The following is a 12,390-nucleotide window of genomic DNA, read 5'->3' on the forward strand; positions in this document are numbered from 1 at the left end:
TGTAAGACTACTGTTATGTATATTTGATTTGTTTGTTGTCTTTTCTCAGTGATTATATGTTATGTATATCTATTTTGTAATTGACCTTTGTCAAAAAATCAAAAGTTAATGGTATACCTAACCAGTGAGAATAAATTTGTAAACATCATAATACATAGCTAATATTTCTCTGAGTATTTATTCAATACTAAGATCATTATTAATTGTAAACATGTTTACTTCAGTTTGAGTCTCTTTAAGACAGTTTTGATTCTGTCCTTAGAAAGTTCCAGGATGGAAATTTCACATTAAGTTGACATTATTTCCTAAAATTGGTAATTGTGACCTTGGTCAAGTGGAGTGGTATATGAACTTGCTTACATTAAGAAAATTCATTCTTGCCTTGACATCCAAAGTGGACTAAGTCTTATTGTTTGTGTTCAGTTTTTGATTTGGGTGGAATGATTTATTCAAATTATTATTCACTGGAATTACAGAGTGCTCAATCATATTCTTGGACTAAAATATTAATTTGGAATTATAATGAATTCAGTCAAAATATCTTGGATTATATTGTTGTGATATGTCATAAAACTTAACATTTTGCCACATTCCAGGTCATTGCCACAATAGCATGGTTGAGACTATAGGCATATCAACACATTCAGTATTGGAATTCATTCAGAAGACCACTGTAATTTCATTGCAACTTCATACATTTGGAATTGTGATGAAATGTTTAGGACTATTTGGTTTTTTTTATGTTCTCACTTTGTATTATAAGGAAAAAATTATTTGTTGCATTTTACAAAACTTGTTGCTTTTTGCTCTTTTTTGCTAGTTTAAGACCTTTGAGTTGTAACACTAGGATGTACAAGTGGTAAGAACATCTTATGCTCTGGATTTATTTATTTTTCATAGTTTTGTGAAGAAATACCAATTTGCTGGCATTTAAAATCATGGATATGCATATGAAGATACTTCGTTAGTGGGTTTAAAATTTTGGAGGACAGTGTATATGCATGTGTGAATTCTTCCAAATCAGTAAAATTCCACAAAATAAGTACCACACACACAAAAATAAAATCCATAATGAACAATGTTAAGATATAATTTTAATGTATGAAAGCATTTTAATTCCTCATTTCAGAGGCAGGTACCGATCCAATGCATGTTTTAAGTGAAGCCACTGCCAAAATCCAGAGAGAGTTCAATATCACAGAGACAACCATTCAGGTGGAAGCATTTGTTGATGACATGGTCAACTGCACAATGTGTAAAGATTTGATGGATTAGTTAGTCCAAATTTCTGTAAAATTGGTTAGCTACAGCCTTCAGTGCCTTCATTGATGAGAGTTTTTTTGTTAAGCTGATAGCGTCCCACTGAGATGTTTAAATATATAATATACTTGTTATCTAAATTCTGCTGGTGTTTTTCTTTCTTCTTTTTCTTATGCTCATTATTAAGCAGTACCATATATATTCGCGTATAAGCCAAATAATTTAGGAAAATATAAAGGCCTGGAAGAAGTGTGGTATGCTTGTCCACAGACCAGTGTCTAAACTTTACTATTTTTTTATTCTTTTTGTTGACTACTGTAATGGCTGTAAATCATGGGACACGAAACAATATTTTTTTCCATGTCCTAAGACATAGGCCTGTCTATAAAAAAAGAGTAACTTTTGGTGACCGACATATATTAAACTGTTATACAGTACTATGATTGATTTTGTTATTATTTTGTATGTGCATATTTTATGATTTATCCAACACGAAGTTAAATAAAGGTAAATACAGACTTCATAATTTGCTGGCCAGTTGAGTTTACAAGGAAGACCATGCTGAGTTGTAATGTACAGTACGTATACAGTGCAAAGCATGCATAGCATCACTTAAATCCTTATTTATTCCCAAATAATATTAGATACAGATTTTGCTTTATTCATTGTTTTGACCAAATTGCATTCTTCCAGATAACATTTCAACATTCGTAGTGATCATTCTTGGGATTGAGATTAATTGTGGACAATTTTATTGTAGTGGCTTTACTTTTTTGTTCTAGTTTATTTTTTTATGATTGTAGAGGTAAAAAAAATCATTAATTTACGTGAATAATGTTTAAACTTAACATTCAGTGAATTATTTCATCACAACCATAATTCACAGGTGATACAACAGAACATGTAGGACTTCTTTTGTTTAGAAGAAATGAAAATCAAAGACATAATGTAATAATCGGGAGTTCTCTGCAAAAATTGGAAGATATTATGAAATCAGGAGGCAGCCATGGAGCCACCCCAAAAATCTGTATTTTTTTCCTCTTGGCATGAAAGTTGACAGGTGTGGTATAAGGTCACTTACATCAAAGAAAACTACAACTCTGCTTTTACAGTATTAGCATTGGACCGTGTTGTTTGTTCATTGTGTTGTCATACTGGGATTACATTTTAATGAGTTAGGTATTTACAATTTCAAAGCAATGTAAAAACATAGCTAACGGTGCACTGATATAGAATGTCCAATGCAATAATGCATGAACAAACAATAATCAAGTCAAAAGGGAGAGGTAGTGTTACAGCAACTCATGAATGCTAAATTCTTGCCATCATTCAGTCAAATTATAACAAATCTAAATTAGGCAGAAACAATAAGAAAACAGAAAATTAAATAAATTACTTTTCATACAAGTATATACCATTTCTTTTTAATAATCATGCACGCCAACCTCGAGATAAGTATACATGTAATTTTTAAAAAATATATATTTGCCTAAAAAAAATACATTTAGAACTTACCTTGTGCATCTTGAGATGTCTCAGAGTTGTAGGTTGGCTTATATGCGGGTCATGTACTTTTTAGTGTTTACAGCTGTTCAGTTCGGGGGTCAGTTTATACGCAAACAGGCTTATATGTGAGTATATACCCTAAGTATTATGATACCCATCTGTTTTCTATTTCTTTTCTGTATAATAACAAGAGTTCTCCACCATCTAAAGCTACCAGACTTTGTGGGTAGCTTGCACTTGGGGTAATAAAGAAGGCTATCAATTTTGGGAGTAAATGGTCAAAGGTCAAGGTCACTAACAGTAAGAAGATTAATTATTTCTGCTTGATAACATTTGTTCTGTATCACTAAACTAAAGCAGAAGTTGTGGATGGATTGCATATCCAGTAAGGAGGATCATGTTGATCTTGGGTTAAAAAGGTCAAAAGTCAAGGTCACTGAAAGAAAGAAAATGGTCTCTGCATAGTAGCTTTAGTTCTGCAATACAGATCTGGACAAAACTTTTCTGGATGCTTGCACTTGAGGTAAGGAAGAAACCTGTTGACTTTAAAATCAGAAGATCAAAGGTCAAGGTCACTGACAGAAAGAAGAAAAATGGTTTAAGATCAGAACATTTTTGGTTTTTTGGGATGACTTTAGTTATGCACAATGTACCTTGACCAAAGTGTGTAGAAGGCATGAATTGAAGGTATGAAAAAACTACCTATTGACAGAGTCAAAAGTTAGGGTCTCTGTGGCTCAAAGAGAAAAGGGGTTTGTAGAATAAACATTGTTCCAGAGTAAGTTCCATGATAAATTTCGTGGTTGGCTTCAACTAAATCTATAAAAAGCAGCCATATAGATTCAGACTTTTTTTTTAAAGATGAGAGGTCTTGGTAAATCTAATGAGAAATGAATGGTTTCTGCACAGCATGTATAGTTCTTTGAACTTTGAACTTGAATGATCAACAATATAGTTAAATATAGTTCAAGACCACATACATTGACCAAAGGTCCAGGTCATTGAAATAAGTTATCTCAAGAATCAATCATAATCTATGAGTGCCTGCATATAATAACATTGTTATGATACTATCATTTCCTTTTTCATCTTTCAAAGATATGTTTCTGTTCTTGTTTCTTAACTATTGCATCATAATTTGTAGGATATTTTCTTTAATTTGAAATCACTGAGACTAGGACATGTACATTTAGATGATATTACTATGCATTAATTCACTTTAAAATTTCTTGTAAAATCTCTGAGTATGTCAGTCATGTATTTTGCTAATTTTATCTTTCACTATATGGATAATAATAACAATAATTTATGTATTTGAATTCATTATGCATCAAAAAGTATAATGTGCCAACAGTTAGAAGTATCTATGCATTTTTTTATGCTTGTCATGGACTTTAGAATGTTTTGCATATTTATCTTGATATTAATCAAAAGGATCTGTCATATTTTGATATTAAGCATTGAAGTTAAAAACTTCAAAATTTGTCAATTATGTCTGTACGAGAGTTGAGACATGCAAGTTTGCCTTTCATTAAAATACCTTTTGCAAGCAGGATATATCTTCTGGGGAACCTCAGTCTGTTCTTTATCCATAGTCTAAGTTCTAAGCTTAATAAAGGTGCATTTGGAAGCAGAATGTTGACAAATGAATTATGGTAGTTGGAAACCTACATCAGGTAAACATCTTAAATGGAACTTTTCATGCTCTTTGAACAGTATTTTTACCTATACAACCAGTGCAAATCTCCATGTAGTCCTAGATATGAGGTAACTGTTATTTTAATCCAATTTAAAAACATCACATCTTAGTCAAAATATCAGGATGATGCATGGAAATCATATGAAACTGTACACATTGGCTGGATCAGTATTTTCATGTTATAACTTCTAATAATAACATTAGTAATCTTTATTTATTGTAGTTTTTCATATCAAGCAAGTAATGTTAGTTGTTATCAGCCAATGTTACCATTAGCAACAGGCCTAACAAATTGTGTATAGGAAAGATACATATAAGGATACTTGAAACAGCCTATTGATGCTGAGGAACTCGCAACCCACAAGTCAGATACTTTACCTACAAGCTATCCCAGTCTTCTTAGTAGTGTTCCATAAAACTTGCATATACATGAGGCCCAAGGTAGGTACATTCATATTTCAACAATCAACTGTAAACATAGTTTTGAATTTTGTATCATTGTTTTTACTATTGTAATGCAGAGTTAACAGAGATGCCTTTAGCATATATTTTTTTGAGGAAGGTTAGATATAGAAATAGGAATCCTAATATTCATAAAACTATCCTTCGCACAATTTTGTAAATGCAACCAGTTCCAGATTTTGATTTCTTGTAGTCAGACATGAAATTATTATGACCACCACCCTTACATATGTGTATCAAGAAATCGCTTTGCTTCTGCAATGATTATGAGAGTTATTGCCCATTTTGAATTGACTTTGAATGTACTGCACAAACTTTTGGGAACGTAACTTGTTTCAGACAGTGATGATGCAACTGCACAGTATATATCTAGGCCTAGCCCAAGTTCTGTACTATATCTAGGCCTAGCCCAAGTTCTGTACTATATCTAGGCCTAGCCCAAGTTTTGTACTATATCTAGGCCTAGCCCAAATTCTGTACATGAGAACTATACAATATCGTTGATAAAATACCTAATGCTATGTTTTATGTTTATACATTTTTAAAAAAGTCTAAAAGAACATGTGAATAAAAAGGAGTTATGCAATAAATACAAAACCACGTTTTGTTCCAGGTTGTCAGAAAGAACTAAATTGATATGGCATAGAAACATTGGTCTCAACCAGATGGCCTCAACATCATATTCCTACACCATATCAAACTCATTATTTCCACCCACTCATAGCATAACATGTAGTTTTATCAATGTATTTTCATATTTCATATTTCCATTAAAAATCATTGAGTGAATCGGGATTTTAGAACACTGTTTTGTCAGTCACCATTATTAAAGCATTAAATGCGATGTCACATGCCTGGTTAATAAAGCCATGATATTTGATTAAAAGTGACAAAAAATGAATGTTCAGTTGATCATGTATGCAAATGAATAGCATTGATCACAGTTAGATAATAGGCAGATTAACAGTCTTTCTTCTGACAGTGACAATGCATTTAGTTATAAATAATTTGCCTTGGCTCTTTTTAATGGTGCAGAGACTTTTTTTCAGATTAGCCTATTGTTAGCCCTAATATGTGTCAGTATATATGTCCAGTATTGTTTTAATTTTGTGTGCCCTTGGAAATTTTCGGGGTCTTTGGCTTACAGATAATCCTTCTAGAGTACTTGATAACCTAAATTTACAAGTTAAAATACATTTTAGAGTTTGAAGTGAGTTGCAGTGTTAGGGGCTTCTTTCTAAGCATAAATTGTATTTTGTGATTCTAAGTTGAGGGGTTCAGCTTACTGGGGAAAATATTCTGATATTGAAGAAGAACAAATTTATGACTTCAACAAAATTCTGTCTTGCAGGAGTTCCAATACACTGAGGTTATAGCTTTGAGGAGATTCAATTTGTACATAATGCTTATTCAGTTTTCACATTTAATTATTATTTACTATAGATGTGCTCTGGTATTGACCTTGAGAAAGCCATTTAGAATTTCTATGAACAGGTTCAAAGTAACAGGTTTGGCTTTGACCATATATATGTAAAAGTTATAAGCTATGAATTCTTTCGCCAGTGGCTTTTCTTGCACAGAGTCTTGATGAATTAAAACGGTGGTCACAGTTTGTAAAAACAAATACATGAGCTGACAAGATAAGCTTTATCACAAACTGGAAGCAATAAAATATGGACAGTTTATTTTTAAAACCTTAATAAAGTTTTATATTTGGAGTTAAAAAGAATATTTTGCATATGTGTTTAAAAGCAGTAAGGGTTGTACATGATTTAATATCTTAAGATAAAATATTCCAGATTAAAAACACCACTGTAAAATTATCAACATTTAAGTTTGAACTATGAAGGTGGGAGTAAAACTTCTCCAATAATCTGGTGCTAGGTTATTTTGAAGTTTGAAAATTTAATCCATTGTATCTTACTCAATCTTCAAATGGTAACCATTGTAAATTTTTTTGTAATAAACGATTTTGAGGTATTGAATTTGTTTCATCTTGAAGATTTTGAGTCACATTCGTTTGCAGGCGTTCATCACATTTTAAAAGAAAAGGTGAATAATCACATTTTATTGCAACAATAATAAAAATGAGGTAACATTAAACAGTTGTAAAGGATGTATTATTTTGCTTCTGTATATCTGAGAGTGTTTGTAGCTCTCTTAATTTGTGATGAATTTCCACTGATTAATCATTAGTTTTGTAATAAAATAACAATAAAAATATTAGTAATCTCCGTCTTCTAAATGAATTAAACATGGTGTAGAATTTCATCAAAATCCTCTTCACCCCGTCACCCCTATCCAAGGGCTGATCTACCTTCCCATAGCCTTTCTCAATTACTGTGTTGCTTGGTAAGGCAGTAGAATAATTGACCAATAAAGAAACAGGAATGGGCAATGAATGAATGTCTTTATGGTAAGGTTCCACAACCCCACCACTACAACTTTCTCCCTCTCTCTTAATTAAAGGCTTTATGATTAGTCTCCCCAACCTCACCACCATCTCTCTCTCTGGGCTGTTAGAGAAATGTACCAGCAAAAATCTGTTAAAATACAAGCATGGTAGATTTTCTCATGTCACGTGACAATGTCTCTGGACCTTTGAATGATTGAAAAATATAGTCACACAAAGCAACAGAAAGGAAAAAGTTAGAAATGGATTAGAGAAACTATTGTATGGTTGGTAGCAAATTTGATTAAATTATAATAATGACTTAAATGAACTGTAAATACATCTCATTGTTTAAATTAACTCCTGCTGGTTCCTCATTTAACTTTAAAATTTCTATTTCGAACTCATTTAAATATGCTAACCTATATGTGAAGGTCAGTGCTTTAATTATTCAAGTAGTTAACCATGCTGTCTTTGTAGAGCTCTTCTTTCTTCATATAAACCATCTTGTTTAAATCATAAGTGTGTCTTATATTTATTTAACCAATATGAATGAAAATAGAAGTTCAAAAACTAAAAGAACAACTTATCAATTTGCAATTACTGTCAAAGGGTTAAGAACTACATTCTGTAGCAGACGAACTAGACAGAGCTGTGCAGAGTTCATTCATTCCATTAATACACAATTACTTGTAGAGTACATGTATATGTAATAGTATGTGATATATATATATATATATATATATATATATATATATATATATATATATATATATATATAGTACATATGTGGGAGGATTTTACACCTTTTTACAATGATGCTTAGAGGGATATAGACTGCAATTGTTTCCTCTTCAAATACATTATCTAATCATATAATACCTTAGGAAGACAACCACAATCTTGCAAATTCAGCCCTTATAAGCTAGATTTTAGCAATAATACAGCTAAAAGTTATCTGCCCACATAGGTGGGATTCAGACGAGTTATCAGACCTTGGATTTGGCACTAAATCCTGTCCATAATGCAGTTACTACTTGTGAATTTGCTAGGAAGCATGCTCTTTTAGGGGCCTCACACAAACCTGTTTGATTTTGGTGCCTTCTTCCATGTTGTGATAAAGTTTGAAGAGTTTTCTCACACAGCGAAGTATATTCCATCGATATTTCTATTTAGTTCTAACTCATGTCTGAGATTAATGGAAACTTTGAATGTGGAGAGTTCATCTATTCAAAAGAAATAAAAAAGACTATTTTTTAAATGGCATCACACACAGCTTTAGCTATGCCTTAACAGTTGGGAGTCGTTTCTTGATAGTACTTTTAGGACTCTTTTCAAATAGGAATCAAATGGGAGTCCATTCTCGGTTGATTGGCAGCAGTCAATACTTGCTCCTACATATTTTAAAGTGATGGAGGGACTGATTAAAGTGGTCTAATAACTCTAATTATCCACATTTGATGGCAAATACAGATGCAGTATGGTCTTTACTTACACCTTGAGGGCTGGTTATGGTGATCCAATATCACATCGCCCATCATGGCATCATAGCACTTGTATCTGCCTCGAAGATTGCATGACCTCTATCCAGTTTAGTTCTATATTAGACCAATGTTTGCCCATTGCCAGTATAGTGTCATGGTATTCAGATGCCATTCACAAACACATTCCTGTCCATAACCACTAGTCTGTCCATGGCTATTATGGATGCATGTGGTCCAATGCCGTCATGGGCCATATCAGCATGCTAGCTTCATGGGTCCATGTGGGATTGGTGCCATTACAAACCTATGTCATCCAGTTGCCTTTATGGATCCATGTTGGCCCAACACAATTACTAACTTTGACAAGGCTTGTTATAAGACGTGTAATTTTCATATAGAGGTACCAGCAATCAACACAGATATAGAAGTCAGGAGAATGTCAAAATCCACATTAGGTTGTATGGACTAAAAGCTCTTTCTCAACATGCATCTCCTGGTTTGAAATTTCACTGCAATAGGTTCTATGCTTGACTTGGTATCAATAGTTCATTTTCAGCAATCATAACACAGCCTGGCTGCACCTACTGGAAGCTTCAAGGGCCAACAACTGCTTTGATATCTTGTAGTGGTACATTGTTCAGATTGGTTTCCAAGGCTAGTTTTTTCAACAGTCTGTACATAGTCTAAATCCTTTCATAAAGTACATCACTGGTTCTCATGCTGGGAAGTCCATCTCTCCAATAGTTGGTACTTTAATACAGCATCATAAAACTTGTATCATAGCTGTATCCATTATTCTTCACTCACCTGGTGGAAGAGATGCATTTATCTCGATTTATGTTATTTGGGCAATCATCATGTTATCTTTTGTAGATCACTTCAGGCCACTTAGGAGACAACTTCATAGGTTCTTCCCCCAAGTTATACTGGCTACAATGTATGGGCTATCATTTGCAGAAAAAAATGGCATTAAACCCACAGCTTCATGGGCACCCGTGTCAACTTTTCAAAAGCCAAGTAGGGAGACTGAATATAAGAAAATAGATTGGGACCTAAAGTCGGGAGGTTTTTCGTGGCATTTTTAAAGCTTTGTTTTCAATAAATATTGATCCATCTTCCGGGTCTAATATGGGTGAAATTCGCAAAGAACGTGTGGTTTCTGCCTGTGACACACCTTATTTTCCCCCAGCAGCAGAGGAGGCAAACAGACCTTTTGCTTTTGCTGAAACGTAATTTGCTTAAAATAAAACTCTCCTACAAAATAAAATAAAAAAGGTCACTGACGCTAAACCAAAGCCTCTAACTTTAATGAGAGTTTCTCTAATTGGGTTATTTTATTTTTGTCGAAATATGTATGTTTTTGTTTACCCACTGGACGTCTCGTTGAGGTCGTGCCTCCTTTGCTGCTATTTATATATCAATAATGCCACGTGGTGCAGAATCTTATACTGCTAGATTAGCTCGAGAAAGATTAGAAGCAATTAAGAAATTTCTTCCTGTTCGTAATTCTGTTAGATGAAAACTTCAAGAACATCAGGAGTCTCAGATAGAATTTGCTGAAGATACAGAAGAATTATTTAAACCAGTTGTCAAACCAACCAAGAAAATTGTTACAGCAACTGAGGCAACACAAAAAGCTCTTGAAACATTGCCTGTCGATATTGCTGACCGTCTTCAAACAGCACAACCACCACCCCAGCAACCTCCTCAACCAAAACCTCAGCCAGGAGGTAGAACTAACATTACGGATAAATTCACGCCTGAAGGTATTGCTGCTATCAAGGACCCAAACAAAATGTTTGATATTGCCGCATTTGGATATTATGGTAGAAATTAGTATGTAAAACCAGAATATGTTAAACTTTAAAAGCTGCTGATTGGAAACGATATGTATATCGCATCGCTACCGATACTCCAAAACTCGGATCTGAAGAAGATGTTAATAATTTTGAGATTTTTAACCAGGCAGTAGAAGACCATATTGAACAAAGAATACTGGAAAGGAGACAAAAAGAAGAAGAAATGAAGCAGCAATTAAGAAAAGCAAAAGTAGAAAGATCACCCTTAAGAGTATGGAAGAAAAAAGCGGATGAAACAATAAGCGAGGAAAAAGGAGCAACTGGAAGTGGTTTTTCTACCCAAGGAAGTGTTCTTATTGCTTGTCCTAACAATATTCTTTCTGACATAGCAGCAGGGAAGGCGAACAGACCTTTTTGTAGAAGCGTCCAAAATACGAAATAAACCTTCCAAAAAAAAATGATTAATAACCTTAAAAATCAAAATAACTAAATACTCCGAGGATTCTCTAAGAGAGTTTCTCTCTAAAATTTCCTCTTGGGGGTTAGTACATGTTATTTCTCCAACTGAAAACTTGTCGATGACGAGTATATTACAAAAACGAACCAACTTGAGGTCGTACCTTCCCTGCTGCTATTAATTAAAAAATGTTATATCAATAATAATGGTTCATCCAGAATCTTATACTGCCCGGTTAGCCCGAGAGCGACTAGAAGCAATTAAAAAATTTATCCCGGTAAGAGATTCTTTTAGAGAAAACCTACAAGCGAGACAGCAAGCACAAGTTGAATTTGTAGAAGGCACAGAAGTTATTTAAACCTGTCACTAAAGTTACTGAAAGGGTTGCAACGGCCACTGAAGGTCTTCTTCCATCAAACTGCAGAACAAACTGAAAAAATAGCCAAAAAAAAAAACTAAACAAACAAAAGAGATTTTACGAAAATTTCCAACTGATATAGCTGCAGCTCGGCCTCCTCCCGTCGGTGAAGAAATACTTGAGGGTATTGGAAAACTTCATAATGAATTCGCCGACGTGAAAGAAAAACTTGCACCTAAACCTAAAACAGGAAAAGGAAATGTTGAACTGATTGAAAAATTTAACGAAGGTTTTGTTGAGAAACTTAAAGAAGAAGTTAAAAAGGAAGATTTTTCTCGTTTTGTATTTGATAATTTTCCTCAAAGGTCTGAATTTTTTAAACCCAAGTACGCTGGCATAGGGGATAAAAATTATTTTAAATGGTTATATCGCGTGTAAAACTAAAGTAAACGATGAATATGTTAAAGATATAGATAAATTTCGTTATTTGGAGTCACAATGACAATCACAACCTTCCCAGGAGGAAACTTCATATCAACTTTCTCCACTTCTGCAACAAATAGAACAACAGCAATCTTCACCGTAGCAAAGGTTGATGTCGGAATTTAGAAAGTCGGAGGAGCTACTTAAAAAAACAAAAGGGGAAAAAAGATCACCCTTAAGACTCTTTGAGAAAAGGGCAGAAACAACAAGTAAGGAAGACGGAGCAACTGGAAGTGGTTTGGGAAGTGATTTTATTACTTGTCCTGATAATATCCTCAATGATGTGTCACGATTAGAAGTTCTCAGTGGAGGAAAACGAGCTGGAAATAACTCACCAGAAATAATTAATGAAGCAGCTGATATTTGTCGGCGATTATTTCAAGGTGGTATCATGGATATCGGTGCTTACCGAAAACTTTTCGATGAACTCGTTGATGATTACAGTGACTAGTTGTCACCATGATTAGGTAAATGATATTTAAATAAAAAT

General features: G+C 33.6%; 1 protein-coding gene across 1 annotated transcript in view; it reads left to right on the plus strand.

Moving 5' to 3' along the window:
• Positions 1–7,153, plus strand: part of LOC149784430 (proton-coupled zinc antiporter SLC30A2-like) — a 123,204-nt gene extending 116,051 nt beyond the window's left edge. Inside the window, exon 9 of the mRNA XM_089932496.1 lies at positions 1,130–7,153. Within this exon, the coding sequence (XP_089788622.1) occupies positions 1,130–1,275 (146 nt within the window). The 3' untranslated portion in view covers positions 1,276–7,153. The remainder of the gene's footprint in view (positions 1–1,129) is intronic.
• Positions 7,154–12,390: the final 5,237 nt, after the last annotated feature.

This window comes from Sinohyriopsis cumingii, chromosome 14, assembly GCF_028554795.1.
Source record: "Sinohyriopsis cumingii isolate HCF-2022 chromosome 14, ASM2855479v2, whole genome shotgun sequence".
NCBI lineage: Eukaryota > Metazoa > Mollusca > Bivalvia > Unionida > Unionidae > Sinohyriopsis > Sinohyriopsis cumingii.